General features: G+C 42.1%; 1 protein-coding gene across 4 annotated transcripts in view; it reads left to right on the top strand.

The window, feature by feature from the left end:
* Nucleotides 1–8182: 8182 nt before the first annotated feature.
* IZUMO1 (izumo sperm-oocyte fusion 1) overlaps nucleotides 8183–20420 on the top strand; it is a 268814-nt gene continuing 256576 nt past the window's right edge. For 3 of the 4 annotated variants that reach the window (XM_078650920.1, XM_078650919.1, XM_078650918.1), the window contains exon 1: nucleotides 8574–10527. In XM_078650920.1, coding sequence (XP_078507046.1) covers nucleotides 10035–10527 — 493 coding nt within the window. In that variant the 5' untranslated portion in view covers nucleotides 8574–10034. The other variant, XM_078650921.1, reaches the window with a different exon arrangement.

The raw sequence follows: 20420 nt of genomic DNA, 5'->3' as shown, positions 1-20420 counted from the left end.
CTGGTCCTAGACTCTCGGTATAGGGAGGTATGTGGTAACCCCCTCCTACACTTGCGGACCTAACTTCTTCCTGAGGAGGAAGTCTTCGGGAAATATCTCCTGCACTGGAAGGTCGATGTCCTTCATTATAAGGAGGCGGACTTCTCGTACATAGGTCATCTAATAATTCATCATCCGACTCTCCAATGGGTACCCAATGTTTAGATTTTTCCAACCGTTTCTTTCCCCCAGAAGGATCATCTGCTGGCATCATGGGAAACAATCCTTCCACTATCATGTTCTGCCTCCACTGTTTCATCTTTTTAGCTCGTGCTTCCTGCTTCAATTTTGGATAAAATTTAGTTAACCCTTTATCCATTCGGGGTTTATCCCTCTCAAAAGCCTCAATTTCCCATTCCTCTAGTGCTTCGTACTGCGTTAATCTAGGTCTAGGATGTAAGTCATTCATTCGGGTTCTCAAATTGAATAGAATTCTGCTGTTAAATGTTCCATCTAACGGAAAAGCCAATACTCCGTCATCTTTCGTGTATTCCACCCAATTTTCCAACCATACACATGTGTTGTACCCTTTATCGAACATCATGAAAGATGCGGGAGTGTTGGGTTGTGGTATGACAACACCTTCTCTAGTTTTAATCGGCTTGTCCTTTTTGAAATAATTCTTCACTTTGTTTACAAGAGACACTTTTCTCTTAGTTCCGTACATAATGTCGTTTTTGACGCCTTTCCACTGATCGTTCTCAAATCCCATATAACGTGGATCAGGTCTGGTATGCGGTCTATACGAATGCCACATACGAATTTTACGAGTGATTTTGTTTACAAAATTCACTTCCAATCCAAGTGCGTCTATTATTTTCGTGCGACCAATGAAATGCACGAGTTAAAAAAATCTCGACCAATGGGTGCGCGGCCTTTTCGCGAGACAGTTCCCACGCTCTGGCGCTCGCCCCTCCTTTACAATTTCAGCTCCGCTAGCAGCCCGCTGTGTCTACCAATCCCAGCGCGGCACGGAGTGACGTCAGAGCCGCTTCGCGACTGACTCCCTCCTTCACAAGGTAACGGAAACTTTCTTACTTTCTAAAGTGTTCAGTGCTTGGTTATTTAACAACGAATACACATTCGCCACTGTGCTCAAGTGTCTAGACAGGAAAGATTTGTTTTACTGCAAGTAAACTACTTCCATTTACCTTTCAATTACTACGAGTAGATCTCTTCTGCCTACCCTTCACACTAGCATTGGAGAACCTGTTACTCCCCTAGACTCATCCACCTTTCCGGGATATATCCGAGCCTAAAGTTTCCCTAGCGAACCCCCTTTGCTTTCACTCGAGCTCCGATGAACCTGCTTCTCTTCCGGTGCGACCCTCACTAGGTTATGCCACAGTAGGAATTTTGCCAATGAACCTCGTCACTAACATTTATTCAATCATACATTCAGAAAAAACCCTAGTTAGTGCTTCCAGTTCTGCCTAACCTGCACCAACTTTCCTTGGGCCAGTGACCTCAAAGCAAGTGGATTCTATTCACCACTCGCTATTCAATTCCCCGGGGATTCCTAACAACATAAAAAACGGTTTACGTACGAATGGATTAATACATATAACAGTATAATAACAAGAACAACAATTTTAAAACATTTCATAATTTTTCAAAACAAGCATTCCAAGTGAGTGATCAGATCACCTGAAGTACCTATTCTCTTATAGCAGCAGATAAGGCTTCCTACCTAGCAGCATCCGACTTTAGCTAGACTAACTAGTCCTACCTAACCTTTAACTATTCCCTAACCATCCTCTTCGCTACCAGAAAATTACTGCTAGAGATCGCGGGTCACCCGACCAATAATTTCGCCACTTCTGGCTTCGGGCCCATATACTTTACTTTATCATATACATTGATCAGATGACCACGCAATCTACTATCAATAATTGTGAGTTCCCTTTCGATTTATTTCCAGTGTACCCAACTTACCATCCACCTTTATGGGTACCTATGACCACGATGGGTCAGGGAGCTAGCTGTAAAAGGAAAGGCAGCAAAATACAAACCCAACTTTATTGTATTTTATTTCATGAAATGACCACGGACAACTGAAAAGTTTTAAAAGTTTATCTTAGATTTCAGATTCTGCAATCATACAGTTTATAGTAATGAGGCAATCTATAATCAGAATAACGAAGAGCACATAACCATATAGAAAGAGTATACAGGTAACCATCTAACCCTATAATGAGGGAATTCAGAATTAACGAAAATGAAATTCGAGAGAGGGTACTAAATGCTAGGAATTTTTATGCACGTTTTAGGATTTTATCATTAGGTCATATTTCGAGAGAAAAGACACTAGGGAAAACCTATACATCTATGAAAGGTAAAAATGCAGCACGCTATAATTCTAACGTTATTACTTCGATTCAATATTTAAGAGAAATTTGTAAAACATTAATTAATTCATAAACGTTATGGTGAGATTTATACTAAAAAAACAGGGAAACATAGGAACATGCTATGAAAATGCAAACTGTAAATGACTTTAATGAGATGCAATGATTTGCAGAGAAAAACATGGAAAATTAACATATGCAAAGGGTATGTCTTTATTGAAGCAAAGACAGAAAAATAGAAAGGTGCAGTTTTAAGAACTCAGAGCGATATTTACCTAGACTGGTGTGAAAACCAACCCTGGCCACGGGTCAGTTAAGGACAGGAAAACCCTCAAGGAAGGATAACCCTCAGTGGGACAGCAGGTGCAGAATGGACACCCCAGGACAGGACAGGAAACCCAGATTAGGATCAGGACAGGACCACCAGGATACGACCAGCACCCGCAGTTCGGAAGCAACGCCTGCGCTCCACCCTCTCTGCAGCTATCAGTCAGGACCCCGATTGGGTCAGCGAACTCCCAGCAAAAGTGCTCCGCCAGCAAAACCTTAGTCTATGGTCAAATTCGGACAGAGTGCTCCGCAGCGCTCTGTATCAAGTCACCTATTGAGTGCGTTGGGTCAGTGACAGGTCAGCTATTCAGACAAGTCGGACAATTTCCCTAGGTGAACCTAGGCTAGATATACTCTTTTGGGTCAGTGTACCACCCCCCAATGTTGCAAAGTGTCAGAATCCCCAAATTTCGATTGGTCCTAAGGTAGGATTTGGTTAACACACCAATCAGAACAGACTATTCTAAGGCCTAATTTGCATGTTAAGGTACCGCCTAGCAAGATTGGGGTTCCCATGAGAAAGTCGCACAGAATACAATTCAAATGACTACAATTGTATCATTCTAGGAACACTGGCTCCATCCTCCTGGGTCAGAGGTAGCTTTCACAGGAGCCTCTTGACTGTGGCTGCCAGCTGGCTGTATTCCACGGTCCATGGTTGACTCTGGCCTTGCATCTGGAGCATGCGCAGAAAGGACCTTCAAAATGGCTCACGACCCATTCGGACCCCCATTTCCCGTGATACATGAAAAGTAAGCGAAAACAAATTAGTACATAAAAATAAATGAATGTACTTCATGTCATGATGTCGGACTTTAGTTTAATCATTATAAAAATATACTATGCATTAATGGTAAGTGCAACGAACAATGTCACAAGAGCAGCAGCACAAAGCTTCACCACGTTATCAAAGCACAGCCATCTTATTGCTTATTACGCATGCGCACCCTTTCCCTCCAAAACTATCTCTACGCGAAGTCACGTGAGTGTGACTGACGCATGCGCAGAAGAGGAAAGTCAAGCAGCGGCCATTTTAGGGACACAAATTAATCGTATTAGTAGAACACATAAGCAAGCATCTCTATGATACACACGCACATTCAAAATACATAAAATTAGTAACACAAACAATTTGAGTTACGAGATTATAATAGATTTTTTTCGAGGTTCTTGAATCGAGCAAGTCGCGATGCGAAATCTTGCTCTATCAGGTCCAAGGAAGGAGAAATGCTTTGATTTCTCCTGCCTTTTCCGACTTGGCATGTGTGCTGCAAAGTGCAGCATGCACACAAAGTGTGAAAATCTTTAAAGTGTGTCTGGGCAGCGTATTTTGTACAGGAAGGGTACCCTACCTGGAAAAAAACCTATGCTAGATTAATGCACAAACCTAGCGCTATGGTGCTAAGGTGTGTGCTTGGCGCACAGCAGCTGTAATCAGAGCCAGCACAAGGGAAAACGGAGGAGAGAGCCATATCTCTGAAGATATTGCGCTGTCCTGCTCCCTTCCTGTCGCGCAACGCAGGGCAGCCTTACGGGGGACTGCGCTGCGTGAATTGTTTGTAAATCTTACCTAAATTAATTTACATGGATACTTATCCAGCCCAGAATTTACCTACTCATTGTCAGAATCCTTTAAAATACACTTGTAGCAGCAAAGGCTGCTTGATGCTTGAATTTAACTCTGATGTCACTGCCAGTGACAGAGACATTAGACCGATTGTGAGGTCATCGGGCTGGACATAGCAACACCAAAGCAGTAACAGAACATAATTTCTGAGGGAAATCTAGGAACATGCTGCTTGGTCATTGAATTTATTTTTATTCAAATGATAGACCTCGTTCAATGATTGTCCATAAGAACAATCGGTAAAGGGATGGCAGAGAAACAAAGGAAGCTTTTTTAACGGGATTAGGTGAATTTTAGTGCAGTATACATGAGACTATTTGGCTCAGCTAAGAGGGATTCTTATAGGTCATTATGCAGGGAGAAACAGCTGACATCAACTAGGCATGTTTTTAGGGAAATAGTGTGACATTGATAGGGGTTTGTATCTATTGAATGCCTGCTAGGTTACTCAGGAATACTGCACAGAGAAGGGGTTTATGGCTGTGACACTGTGGGTGTGGTATCTTCAAGTTATTGATTTGTAGGGGAATAGCTTCTCTTGAATGGATCATTGACATACTAAGGTGAACTATACAGGGGGCAAGGTCGGACAGTGGAAAATTCCAAAAGGTGGCAGAACAAGGTCAATCTTGCAGGGCTCTTGGTTGACAGAAGAGTGCTGCTCAAGACCTGATGAAAACGAAAAACAGAGACTATCAAGAGGTTGTTTGCATGTGAACAGAGCCAGCAAAGCAATGGATAATTTAGAAGTGAACCTACCAGTGCATTAGTACATTTCAGACAGAATCTAGTTAGAATTAAGCAGAACAATTGGAGGTTTTTGAGACAATTGTAAAAAGAAGGATCCTCCAGACGTCTGAAGGAGGGAAAATTAGTTTCAGAATAGAAAATATTGAAAGCTGGCGGTATAGCAAACCTACAAATTGTTGAGTGAGTCAGAAGGGTAATTGCAGACTGTGTGGCTAACTGAAGAGTGTCCCTACACAAGGTCCCTTCATAGACAGGGTTTGGCTTCAGATACCTTCTGTAGATTTCCAAGTGGCTGAGAAGAGGGCTTGCAGAGACCTTGAGAGACTGAACAGACATCCTAGAACAGAACAGCAAAGCACAAGGTATATTATTTGACAATGGAAGGATCATGTAGAGAAAATTGTGTTTTTTTCAAGATCTCGGTTAGTTGTAAGTTGAAGGCGAAGTGTAGATCATGAAGGGAAAATTATTTTCTGAGAAAGGATCTAGCATGACCTGGAAGGCAGTATGGAGGAAAGCTGAATGACACAAGTGTAGAAAGGAAGACTCCAGCCAACAAGTCTGAATCTCCTTGTGAAACAATGTGGCATATTTATTTACTCGTACTCGGGCTGGCTACCTCCACCCTCTGCTGCATGAAATGTGATGAGCAAACCATGGACATCTTTGATGACCTGAGGTATGATTATGTTGACAGCAACATACGCACCGAGGATGACAAAGACATGGAGCCTGCTTTAGCAATACGGAAGAAAGTCAGAGCTGCCCTGGACGTCGTCAAAGAGGAGACCTTCGGCATGTTCTTCTTCGAACCAGTGATTGGTAATAACTTCAATCAATCAATCAGGGGTTGGTAAAGTGCAACCACTCACCCGCAAGGGTCTCAAGGCGCTGAGGGGGGGTGAGGAGGCAGCTCCATTGACAGCTTGGGTCATCCTATGAGTTAGGATAGGAAGCTGATGATGAATGCATACATGCAAACACGAAAAAGATGATTTTAACATCAACAGCAAACTCACCACTTAACTAGGATTAGTCGATTATTCTAGAAAGTCTGTTTGCAGTACAGAATTACCCTCATAAATAACGTTTCTGAATATTACTATGTAAAGTCGATTGATTGAAGGCAGCTCTGTGGAAAACCAATAAATATTCCAATGTTTCAGGGTCTAGCACAGTACTCAAGAGCAATATTTCTCAGCAGAAGCTAATCTCACAAGGAATGCCTCTTCAGGGCTGTGTTCAGGGCTCCATCAGTTGAGGAATTCTTTTTTAAGCCAGCTGTGAAAGCAGTCTCCTGTTACCCAACCTACCCGGTGTTGTCCTTGTTTCCTGTTTGTCAGGCCTAGTGCTGCACACAAACAAGGGGCCCTGATAGTGCACCCCCTACACACAAAAAACAACTCTCATGCAGCTACTCGTCGGTTCTTACTTGGAGAGATACAGTGGACATATACACAGAAATACTGCACATTCTTCAACTCAAGCAATAAAACTTTGAAAGCAGTGTACCTGCAGGGGAGGAGACCAATGGGCTCATTTATGAGCTCTTGCGTCACTTTTACGCCGCTGGTGCGTCACTTTTTGTGACACACCAGCGGAGTAAAAAATGTGCCTTGTTGCACCATATTTACAAAGTGACGCATCTAGGTAGATGCATCACTTTGTAAACCCCTGCGCCACATTATGCCTGCCCCAGGTATAATATATGCAAGGGGGTCGTTTTGTCGCAAGAAAGCGTTATAGTAGTGAAGCAGTGAAATCTATAAGATTTCACTGCGCCATTTCTTGGACGCTAATGCATCAAAATCTTACGCCTGCCTCATGGCAGACTTGAGACTGACGCAGGCACTAACAACATGGGACTTGCCCATGTGAAAGTACACATTGCTGGAGTTGTGTCACTTTTGTGACACGCTCCAGCAATGCGTCACTTTTGTGCCTACAGATACGTCAGAAATACTGACGTATCTGTAACTCCTTGCGACATGATGCGTCATACTGTAAATATAACCCATCGTTAGTGTCGCAGGGAGAGCGCAGTGCAAAGTGATGCGTCGCTATTTTCACGTAGCGATGCGTCACTTTTCATAAATGAGGCCCCAAGTCTATAAATGTCCATTCTCTGAATTTTGGGACTAGATAATTTGCATGACAGTAATGGTGGTACTAATACTGAGCTGCCAGGAAATAAATCCTGTATTTTAACGTATAAGTAATGAACACTACTGCAAGTGTAAGACCTTGGGAGAATATTAGGCAACACTGAGATACACGTACACAGTTTACATGTTATTCCACCTTATTTAACACCTATGTGTAAACCTACGCATATGAGCATATTACCCTACTAGGGCTCAAGCTGCTCCCCATTTTAATATTTGATATAGTGAACAATGGACAAAGGTACCTATCTTTATTCCACATTGCCACATATATATATATATATATATATATATATATATATATGTATATATATGACCAAGGCCTCTTGCAGGCCGAAACGTTATGCTGTCTGTTGCAGAATAAATCAACTCACAGCAAACTTTGGGTCTCCTGTTTCTTGGTGGTGCAGTGGTTGGAAATCGAGTCTGTTTGCTGCTGACTACTGGTGGAACTCGTGTTCATATATATATATATATATATATATATGCCGTTTGTATATGTTTGTACATGATTTTATAAGAAATCTTGATAGTGGATTGATGATTTTTTACATATTAATGTATATTTATTCATGCACATCATTGTTTGCGCACATATACACATGAAATGGTTGATACATTTTGTATACATTGAGATAATTCTTTTATTTATATATTTATATATTTATAAGAGTGTACATAGGTTTTTCTATGTTATTCTGATAATGCATTTATGCAATAAGTTAAGCTCTGGATATATGCCATTCAATGTTAAATTATTATGCAGAATGGTTTGTCATGCACTGTCACTTTATTGACAAATGGTTTGTTTACAATGCACTGTCACTTTAAAGTTAAGGTCACATGGTGCATGCATTCAAAAAAACATTTAATCCAATTGTAAGATCTAAAGCGTGTCATGTGATCAAGTCCCCTGTGAGGGATGAAACGCGTCATGGCTGCTGCGCTAAACCTGAAACCTGAATAAACAGCAACTTTGTCGAGCCACGGTGGTCTGCGCTCTTTCTTGCCTTTTTTACTGGCTTCTTTGGAGAGAGTTCTTCTGCATAAAGATCGGTTGTTTCTCCTCCGGTCTTAAACGCGGACCCCTCTGCACAATTGGGCTTACTACCCATGTCAAAGGTGATTTACTCTGGCAACTGACTTTCAAAACGGTATCCGGGAGGATTACAGAGTGGGCAGCTTCCCAACAAGTCTTAAAATCTAACTCACCGGAGCTGAAGCCAGTGGGATCTTCGCTGCGGGCTTGGCGGTTACGAGTCGACGGACACGCGGCGTGCCGAGTCGGTGGCATTGAGAGTGCAGGGGAGCTCTGAGTAACGCAAGGGATTTGGAAAAAGTTGGGAGCAGAGTTGTGGCGACATCTACAACGGCGGAACGATAAAACGGCATTTGCCATATTGCTCGTTACCGCGGTTGGTCAGCAACAAATACAAAGGGAATTACAGGACAAGCGCTATGGGGGCAGACGAGTTTAGAGAAAGAGAATTGGCAGCAGCTGCGATATTCAGTGATGAAAACTCGGCGGGCACGTACTCAATTGCCCACAATGCACCGGTAAATACAGCCAATACTGGGATAAAGGATAAATGTAAATTGCTGGAAAAGGAAATGCGTTCAGAACAAAAAAAGTGGTGGGAAGCTAAGTCCCTGCAGCGGTACATTGATGTTCGGCGAGTACCGCGGGGATTACGAATTTTATTGGCTCCAAGCTACGAGGCACCAGGTCGTGACATGATGCAAGAGTGGGCTGAAACCAATCTAGAATCATCCCGCAAATTACTATATATCCTGGTAAAATATGCAGAGAAAGATTGTAATAAACTGGCGGAAGAAATTGACAAATTAAATCATGAACTTGATCAAATGGTGGAAACTGAACTTTTGGATAAGGTGAAAAATGATATGAAAAAAGATTAAAAAAAGAGGAGGATATTATTCGTGAACGCAAGTCATTTAAATTTCACAGTGATAGATGTGATTATGAATGTGGCAGGATTTTTACGTTTGCCCGCAAATATGAAAATTTAAAAGCCGACAAAGCTGGCACACACCATCATACTAAGGACAATATAGAAAAAACAATTTCCAGCATGCAACCCGATTTAATATCTGCATCCGATGCAAGTTCTGCAGCTGAGAGTGAACATGAGCATGAGAATCGGATAACAAATAGAAGAGAAGGGGCTAGAAAATGTTCGCTGACTGATGAGGTCGATTTTTTATTTCAGGAGCGCCTGCAGACATTGTGTCCTCGGAAACCACAAGGAAACCCTGCTGCAAAAGGAGTAGAAAACGCAGGGCGAGGCGCAAAGCAAGCAGGCACAGAAAACAACAGCAACAATCCACGACAACCGAAACTCCAATAGAAGAAATTTTGGCGCAAATAAACACAACAAATCCAGAATATAATCTAAAACAGTAATACATTTAACTAAAGTGGTTCTCAACAAGGCGGAGCAACAACTCCTATCTTTGGGACTTTCATATTGCCCCGAGAATTTGTTCAATTACGCAGCCACAAGAGTTGACATATACAAGAGCGTACGCAAGTTGAAGTTGCAGAAGCATTTCAGACAAACTGACTGGTCGAAACCACCAACCAATCAACCTTGTCTCAACAACAACACAGCTATACGAATAGGAGAAAGCACCGGCCCAGATAACTGAGAGGTAGATAAACAATTGGAATCTGTATTGGAAGCATTATTGGAGGTGGGAGACATCTCCTCCACAAGACATGAAACACCTCTATCTCCTTTACCTACCCAATCAATGACACATAAATCGTTCAAGCCTCCCTCTACTTTTTATCCGATGATGCTGAAGGATACCATCGACAGCTTTCAAGATCAAGTAGTGTTAGACTTAAAAAATCTAAATAGAAAAGTTCTTAGCACTACTTCTGCTTATAACAGAAAAAGAAAAAATACAAAGGAGCTCCAATACCATCAACTTTTAACCAAACTCAGTAATGACAACAACATAGTCATAAGGAGCGCAGATAAAGGCGGCAACGTAGTTTTGTGGAAACGTGATGACTACATTAGCGAGGCCATGAAACAATTGAATGACATTGACTGCTACAGGCGTTGCAATAAACAAACATTATTGGCAACACACGGTATCTACAATTTAAAGCTATCTGCTTGGAGAAGCACCGGATTGTTATCTACGGGTGAATACAAATACCTAAGGAACAACAATCCAACAACACCGATCTTGTATTTCATCCCGAAGATACATAAGGATGCAATTACTCCTCCAGGTAGGCCGATAATATCAGCCAGAAATAGTATTTTTGAAAGAACCTCTATTTACATTGACTTTTTCCTCAAAACCTATGTTCAGTCCTTAAAATCTTATATTCGAGATACCGGGGATTTTCTACAAAAGATGTTAAATTTTAAATGGCGTGATGATTTCTTGCTGATTACACTAGATGTGACATCGTTGTATACGTCCAGAAGACACAAAATGGCCTTCGAGCAATCAAATATTATTTAGCACGCAGGGGCCCTGAACATAATGAACATACCAATATGCTCTTGAATATGATTGAAAGTTGCCTGACTAACAACATTTTCCTATTCCAGAATACTTATTATCAGCAGGCAAGAGGTGTCGCCATGGGAGCCAGCTTCTCCCCCAGCTATGCTTGTTTGCATATGGGCTGGTGGGTGGAACTGGTTCTCATGGTAGAGCACCGGGAAACCATGTCCAGACACATTAGGACCTGGTGGAGGTTTATAGACGACTTCTTCCTGGTATGGCAGGGCACTGAAGAGGAGGCTGAAAAATGTATCAGCAAGATCAATGTTAATCAACTTAATCTTACCTTCAGTGCATGCATTAGTGATAAATCTGTGAATTTTCTGGACATGGAAGTTTTTGTGGATCATGGCAAATTGGAGACTCGCTTGCACTGCAAGCCTACCGCAGGGAATTCTGTTCTGCATGCCAGCAGTGCCCATCTTGGGCAGTTAATTCAAAGTATCCCCTATGGGGAATTACTACGACTTAAGCACATATGCAGTAATGAACAGAATTTGGTGCAAGCTCAGGGCCAATGCATAAAAAGATTCCAAGAGCGAGGGTACAGTAAGAAGTGTCTAGACAGATCCCTCATAAAATGTAAAGAAGTAACCAGAGAGGAAACATTGATGAATCAACACAAAGAGTTAGAAAAGAATAAATCTCAAGATAAATTTAGATTTATTCTTAACTTTAACCGACAAGAGGGTGCAGTCAGAAAAATAATAAAGAAAAATTGGCACTTAATCAGACAGGATCCCATCACTGGTAAAACAGTTCCACAACAACCAGCAATTTCATATCGTCGTGGTAAATCCATGAGAGATAGTTTGGTAAAAAATTATCCGTGTGGGCCTCCAATCAAAGGTATTTGGTTATCCCAACGCACAGGCTTTTTCAAATGCAAAATTTGCAAGGCGTGCCAACATGGGGTGTCAATGACCAAATATAGAACTCCGTTCAGTGAAAGAGAAATTGTCATTGACAAAGTTTTAAATTGTAAATCAGACCATGTAATCTATGTATTGAAATGCCCTTGCAAACTAAAATATGTCGGCAGTACTGTTTTACAAGGCCATAAAAGAGTGTTACAGCATATTAGAGCAATTAAAAACAATGATTCTTCCTACCCGATGGCATGCCACTTCCATGAAAAACATGAAGGCAATCCGAAGGAGCTGCGATATTATTTATTGGATTCAGTCCCAATGTCCAAGAGGGGTGGGGACCGATTGAAAGCCCTTCGTAGATTAGAGATGATGTATATTCTAAACCTTGATACCAATTACCAAGGGGGTTTAAACGCTACTGAGGAACTTCATTCGAGCCTTGATACCTGAACTGAATTATAACAAGAAAATAGTGGTTGTCATGTTAAAATTAGGTTGAAATTTATGCTGTACAGTGTAAACATTTTACGGAGGGAAGTGTAGCCCGTGCTGTTGTTTAAAAAAACTTTTAGATATTTATTCTGTTATTTGTACATGGATAAAATTTGGATTTTTTCATATATAATCATATGTGATGAGTTTGTTTAGGGTTTTAGATATGTATTTATTGACGCATCATTTTGCACGTGCTACTGGAGCTTTCTCGTATCCACAGACACATCTTTGTAGGATATGTATTTATCCCCTTTCCACATTATACATCCATCAATCTATTGGTTTATTGTGACCATCTGAAAATATATTGGAACATCATGATGAGGATTATAAGACTTTTTATATCTATTTCTTCTTTCTAGATTTTCAAATCCCCATTTGAACTTATTCAACAACTCAGCAACTGATTACTGCCTTGCTTTTAAACTATTTTATATTTGGTCTTTTGCATAGTTGAATCACTATTTGCACTTTTGATTGTTTTCACATAATTATTTAAAACAGTGTTCACAGCAACAAGAAATGCCGTTTGTATATGTTCGTACATGGTTTTGATAGTGGATTGATGATTTTGTACATATTAATGTATATTTATTCATGCACGTCATTGTTTGCGCACATTTATACATGAAATGGTTGATACATTGAGAATTCTTTTATTTATATTTATTGAACTGTCACTTAAAAGTTGAGGTCACATGGTGCATGCATTAAAAAAAACATAAAAAACACAAAAAGTATTTAATCCAATTGTAAGATCTAAAGCGCGTCATGTGATCAAGTCCCTTGTGAGGGACGAAACGCGTCATGGCTGCTGCGCTAATCCTGGAACCTGAATAAACAGCAACTTATGAGCCACGGTGGTCTGCGTTCTTTCTTGCCTTTTTTATTGGCTTCTTTGGAGAGAGTTCTTCTGTGTGTATATATATATATATATATATATATATATATATATATGTGTGTATATGTGTGTGTGTATATATATATATATATATATATATATATATATATATATATATATAATTTTTTTTCACGGGAAAAAAGCAAAGGTTATGGTGACGTTACAGTAATTTGTGATAAAAAAGATCTGTTTTCATTTTTTTTAAACTGCGAAATTCACTGAAAAAAACAAAGGTTAAAGTAACGTTATAGTTAGGTGAATTTGTCAATGATTAATGTTTTGAACTAAACAAAAACACAGAAATTCACTAGTTATAGTTAGCAGCACTAGCTATACCTTGCGCCCAGCCATGCACTGCTTATAGTCTCACATACGACATCACTCATGACATGTTCTATGACATAATTTATGACATCACTGATATCTCCAATGACATAATTGATGACATCACTCATGACAGGACCAGCTTTAGCACTGGTGGTGCCCAGTTTGACAATCCCTTTTTAAACCCCCCCCCCCCCATAACCCTTGGATTCCCTGACTACCAGCAGGCAAAAGTACCCCTCATCACTCCAAAGTCCCTCTCTCACATACAGTTCATTTATTTTAAAGCACTGGTAAGGGCTGGCATTATCAATAAGAATGCATATCGACCCAAACAAACCCTATTTAGCAACATTAGGAATAGATAATGAAAGACTGGGGGAAAACATTACATCCTAACTATTTAATGCACTTTGCATGCAGTTCTTTGACAGTTTGCACAGTCACTGTTCTATATTGGGGTTGTATCTTATGAACTGTGTAACAAAAGCATCTATGTGACAAAATCAGTAATCCCCTCAGCTATCCACATAAAATACAGATCTGTGATCTACATGGTACGCATGCTTTGCAACAGGCATACTAACACTTTCTGCCACTTTATGGCGAGTCAAAACTGCCCCTAGACAAAATTCTGAACTTTCTTATAGCAGGACCATTAATTACAAGAGCAATCTTGACATTTATATTGCTGCCTGAAAACTGAACGCACAAGGAACTCTGCAGCAGGTGTTTCTAAATTGTGAGTTATTTCTGAACTCAACGCCCCCACCCGAAGTCACCACCCCTTCCCCAGGTCAGCGCCCAGTTTAGCTGCACCAGTCGCACTGCCCTAAAGCCGGCCCTGACTGATGACATCATCCAAGCTTCATATTCCGGTACATTGCTTTATACATGTCTATCGATTAGTACCAGGTGCACACAGTCTTCTATGTTAAGTACAAATTGTCATGCTGACATGATTCTCTCTAATAACTTAAGGGTGCTTACAAAAATGATCATCTACTAAGTAGAATCTTTCTCTTCTGTTGACATCGTTTTCTGCTAAACTAAAAAACATAGGTGGAACATTATTAGCACAATCCAACTGTTACCTGCACACAGTTACTTTTGAATGCAAACATTTATAATGTGTCAAATAGCTTTACACAGCTAAGCTGCCTTAGGAGCACATGGGTTGTGTAAACACTTACACTTATTAGCTGGACCCAAATTGTAAAAAATTAGGTAGAAAGGTAATATCGGAGTTACCCACCACAATCTAAGACATAAAACACTTGGATGATATAATCAGTGATGTCATCAATGAAATCATCATTAATGTCATAAATTTGTCATAGAACATGTTCTGAGTGATGTCATGTAACGTCATAAGTAGTGCTTGGCGAAGGTGCGAGTCATAGTTAGTGCTGCTCACTATAATTTGTGAAATTCTGTGGTTTTTGTAGTTCCAAACACTAATATTGTCATTGACAAATTCAGCTAACTATGACATTCCTTTAACCTTTGTTTTTTATGAATTTTAAAGTTTATTAAAAGTGTAAACAGATCTTTTTATCACACCTAACTCTAACATTACTTTAACCTTTGCGTTTTTAAGTGAATTTCAAGGATGTTCTTAAGTTAAGTGATACTTAATTACCATATGTAACTGTAACCCCCTGCTGCATGTGGCTTCCGGCCGTGCATGGCTGGGGGTTTGCTGTAGGGCCTGGCCGTTGCTGCCAACACCCCTGCATACAGCCAACCCATGCTGCTCAAGGCCGTCTTGATCATGGGGCACCCCACCGTGCACAGTTTTCCCATCCATAATTTCATTGCAGATGTTGCAGTGACATTATCAATGATGTCATAGAAGATGTTGTGAGTGATGTAATATGTGGGGTAGTTAGCAGTGCATGGTGAGGGAGCAAGTTATAGTTACCTTAGGGCACAAGTAGCCGCTTGTTTTCTTCAGTGAATTTCTAGGTTTTTTTAAACTGAAAATAATATTGACTTACCATATGTAAATCCAACCCTCTGCCGTGCACAGCTGTTGGCCATGTAGGGTGGGGGTTTGGCTGAACGGCCAGGCCTGTGGCCTGGCCCTGCACCCAACCACCCGCATGTAGTAAACCCCAAGATGCACATGTGGCATGGGGTTGGCTGCACGACCTGGCTGCGCAGGTCCTTCGACTATATGTGGCAGGGGGTTTGCCACAGTGCCTGAGGCAAATTTCCCCAGGCAACTTACACTGTGGTGGGGGGTTGAGCCTTTGCCATACAATGTACAATTGGCCTTTGGGCCCCGGAGACCCTATTTCCTAGGGCCAAATACAGTAAGCGAGAGGTGGGTGTGTGTGGCTTCATTCCCTGAGCCATCTTGGATCCCGAGACCTAATTCCCGGGACCAAATTTAAAAAAGGACTTATTAGATCCCGGGCCCCTATCCCCGGGGCTAAATACATTTAAACAGCGGAGGGTGGCATGTACGTCTCGGGAAACATCACTTACAAGGAAACTTTTACAACGCACTACCATTACAACGCGGTCATTACAACGCAAACTATTACAACGCATTGCGCTGGGGGGCGCTCTAGGATAGGGAATAGGTTAATTTACTATCCAATAACCTTCCCTAGTGTCCACGGGGACTGGAGTTGGAATAGTAAATTAAACTATTCACTATCCAACACCCAAAAGCGGTATGCGTTGTAATGGTATGCGATGTAAAAACTGCGTTGTAAAGGCATGCGATGTAAAAGCATGCGTTGTAACGTCATACATCCGTACGTCTCGCTTCCCTCAACCTTCTTGGGCCCCGGGGACCCCATTCCCTGAGAATTAAAAAGGGGATTAGGGCATGCCTTGTTAGGCCCCAGGGACCCCATTCCCCGGGGCTGTATCTTATTTTGAAGGGGAGAGGGGGCATGTGACCCCCTGAGATTTATTAGGCCCTGGAGATCCCATCCTATGTGGCAGAGTAACTATTAAAGGGAGGGGACACATGGCCTTCCCTCCCTGAGCCTATTTTGACCCTGGGGACCCCATCCCCCAGAGCCATATTATTTCTAAGGGAGGAGGTCTACGTGACCCTCATCAGGCCCTGGGCACCCTATCCACCAGGGCCCTATGTATTTAAAAGGGAGAGGGGACAAATGCCACCCTCTTCAAGCCTTATTAGGCTGTGGGGACCCCATCCCCAGGGCTTTTATTTGTTAAAGGGGAGGAGACCGCATGCGCCCCTTCTCCGAGCCTGAGTTGGCCTTGAAACTCCAATCCCCAGGGCCCAAAATATTTCAAGGTGGGTGCCCTGGTGCCCACGCAGGTCACCCACCATGCACAAAGTTATGGGCCACTGTAGGAACCTCAGGGCCCCCACAAACCCAGTCGGCTTCCTCCACGATGAGGGATTCAGCATTGCTCCTACCTGGACGGAGCAGCTATTTATACTGCTCCCTCTGGGTGGGAGCAATAGCATGATCTGGTTCCCTGCCCACATCAGTGCGGGCAGGGTAACAGAGCTCATGTCTGCTCCTAGCCAGCAGGAGCATTTTTAAAGCTCTAGCCGGCTAGGAGCAGTCTATGGGGCAGATTTACTATTTTTCCATGTAGCGCACTGAAGCAGCGGCAAATACTCACTGTGCTACTTGAAAAGGAGAGAGGAGGAGAGCTCCTTATTTACTAAAATAAGGCACTCTCCTCCCCTCCCAATAGAGCCGTTGCTAAAATCAGCTGCCGGGCGCCACCGAGACACCTTTGTGCCATGGTGCAAGGGTGTCTCCATGCACCACCCTTGGCACACCCCATTCCTCAAAGTAATGCGCACCAGTGCTATGTGCTACTTTGCATTACGTTTCCTTTTTTTCCAGTGCTAAACAAGTTTAGCGCTGGAAATTAAATTGGGTAAAAAAGATTTTGCACTGGTTTGCATCACGTTGTGAAGCAAACATGGCGCAAAATCTTAACAAATCTCCCCCTTAGTGTTTGCTCCCATTTGACTGGAGCCAGGGGGGAACAAACACAAGTTGTCATGCCCCCACTAGTGTGGGGAGGGAAACTGCTGTACCTTGGGGGTGGGCTCCCCGGGTCACAGCAAGAGAACCAGCCCCAGGAGATGGGGTCTGGGGTCTCCAGGGCCAATAAATGCTCAGGGAGGGGGGCTGCATGTGTTTTTGATAAAAAAACATTTGGGGACACTAGACGCTGTGCCTCTGAGACCCTACCACCAGGTCTAGGGGAACAGGGCATCCATTCCTTCCCCCACGTCTTCTTATCCCTGCGGCTTTTTAGGACTCGAGCCCAGAGTCCTAAGATGGCTGCCACCACTTCCTTGTGATGAGGTGGCAGCCAATCAGAAAGCAGGATTTCTTTTGTATCCCCGAGCCCCAGAGTCCTACATATACAACGTTTTGAGCATTAATTGCTCAAGCTACTGATGGGATTTAGACTAAATCACAAAATGCACTCTTTCTGGACTAGGATCTAGCTTTCTGCAAAATTTGGTGTCAATCCCTTCAGCTGTGTGGGCTTTAGCTGTGTCTGAATATATATATATATATATATATATATATATATATATATATATATATATATATATATATATATATGAACCCAATCCTGTGTTCACAATCCTTTCGAAAAACAGGCACCGACTCCGTGGAATTCAAATCAAGGGTCTTTATTTGCAAGAAAAAACGATCAGACGCGTTTCGGTGGACAGGTCCACCTTGCTCATACATACATACATACATACATACATACATACATACATACATACATACATATATATTGCTTGCTTCTTCTCTGATAGTTCTATCAGTTTATACAGGATGACTTAGCCTGTTTTTCAATTATGATATAGTATCTTTAGTGCAAGAGGGGGACACATCATCTATTGGCTCTGTATATCCCCAGGGGACTGTTGCCGATCCACGGCTGTATTTAATAGTGCAATTGTAGCACAATTGATTAATTTGTGTACCTCCAAACATAGCGCGCTTACCTATCCGTAGGTTTAATTTGCTTATTACATCTATCATGAGCATTGAGTTAAGCAGATGTTAATATTTGACCATTACAAAATGGAGCTCGCGCTTGTAGTGAGGTTTCTAGTCCTCTGTCGATGCCAATTAAGGGGTGTAACCCTTGCATGATGTTAAATGCTATTTTTATAAATGTACCGGTTTGTGCGTGTGGATACACACACTGACGAAGGCAAATCGCCGAAACGCGTCTGTGGTTTAGCCTGTAGTTAATAAACTACTGCGTGAGAAGGAACCTCCCAAGTGCTGTCTTTTCATTCCTGGGGATCTACCTGGAGTTGTTGAGCGATATATATATATATATATATATATATATATATATATATATATATATATATATATATATATATATATATATATATATATATATATATATATATATATATACACACACGCAGTAGGTAGTTATAGGTAGGTAGTTATAGTTAGGACCTAGTTTCCATTGGAAAATTGTTATTGTTGTTATTGTTATTTTAATTTTATACCGCGCCTAATCACCTGCGGGTCTCTAAGCGCCAGGAAACAAAATGGTACAAGACAATAACACAACGGAACCAGAGCAGAAAGCAACACTAAATTATACCATGCTCAGGCTTCTCCTGAACAATAGCGTTTTTAGGCTTTTTCTAAATCTTAAGAGGTTTCCTTCCTCACGCAGCCCTCCAGGCAAGCTGTTCCACAGCTGGGGAACCAACACTGAGAAGGCTCTCCCTCCCTTCGTCGCTAGCCTATAGCGAGGACAGGTCAGCAGCTGCGAGTCCGAAGACCGAAGTGTTCTCACCGGACAATATAGCTGCAGGCGCTCTTTGATATAGGCTGGAGCCTTCCCATAGATTGCCTTATGAGCTGTGCACAAACTCTTAAATTCCACTCTATCTTTAATTGGAAGCCAATGTAGGCTTTGTAATAAAGGAGTGGCTTTAGACCTCCTCGGGAGTCTAAAGATCAATCGGGCAGCGTCATTCATTAAGACCTGGAGCCTGTTGGTAAGGGTTTTGGGTAGGCCAAGATAGAGAGCATTCCCATAATCAATTCTGGAAATGATAGTGGCAGCCACAATTGATCGCATCATGGGCTGTGAGAGGATAGGGGATAACTTCCGCAGTTGCCGAATGATATTTGTACAGCTGCCTACAACCGACGAGATCTGAGGAGCCATCGACAGGTCACCGTCCAGCCTAATCCCCAAGCTTTTTACAGCCAGGCTTGGTTTTGGGGCAGGGCCCAACTCCATAGGCCAATAGAGATCACTCCAAGGTGAGGAGGTGGATGGGATAACTAAGATCTCAGTTTTGTCAGGATTGACTTTTAAAAGGTTATCCGTCATCCATTGCACCGTGAACCTCAAGATGTTCTGGGATTGGAGTTGTGCAGCCGTGGTGTCATTTATACTTAGCAGCAACTGCGTATCATCCGCGTAGTTAAAGACTTTACAGTCCATCACAGCCAGCGAAGCAATCAGTGGTTGCAGGTACAGATTAAATAGAAGCGGGGACAGGGCAGACCCCTGCGGTACCCCACACTCTAAAATCCCCATCTCAGATGTTTCATCCCCCAGTTGTATCTTTTGGGTCCTTCCTGTAAGGAAGGATTCTAACCACTGAAAAGCCAAGCCCTTAATCCCGAAGTTCTTTAATCTATCTAAGAGCAGGGTGTGGCTGACAGTATCGAACGCCGCTGATAGATCTAATAAAATCAGGGCGCTCGCTTTCTTACAGTCAGCCCTGCCTCTTAGTTTGTCCAGCACCGAGAGCATCACCAACTCGGTGCTGTGATGGGCTCGAAAACCTGCCTGTCTATCATGGAGTAGGTGGTGAGATTCCAGATAACACGACAGGGACTGTAGAACATGCTGCTCAAGGATTTTTGAGAGAAAGGGCAGCTGGGAGATGGGTCTGTAATTCTTTAACACTGCAGGATCCGAACCCGGTTTTTTCAATAAGGGTCTTACCCGCGCCTCCTTAAGTTCACTCGGCAGATATCCCATGTCTAG

Source organism: Lissotriton helveticus, chromosome 7, assembly GCF_964261635.1.
Source record: "Lissotriton helveticus chromosome 7, aLisHel1.1, whole genome shotgun sequence".
NCBI classification, from domain to species: domain Eukaryota; kingdom Metazoa; phylum Chordata; class Amphibia; order Caudata; family Salamandridae; genus Lissotriton; species Lissotriton helveticus.
The sequence above is the reverse complement of the archived record's forward strand: the minus strand, read 5'-3'. Positions and strand labels throughout refer to the sequence as shown.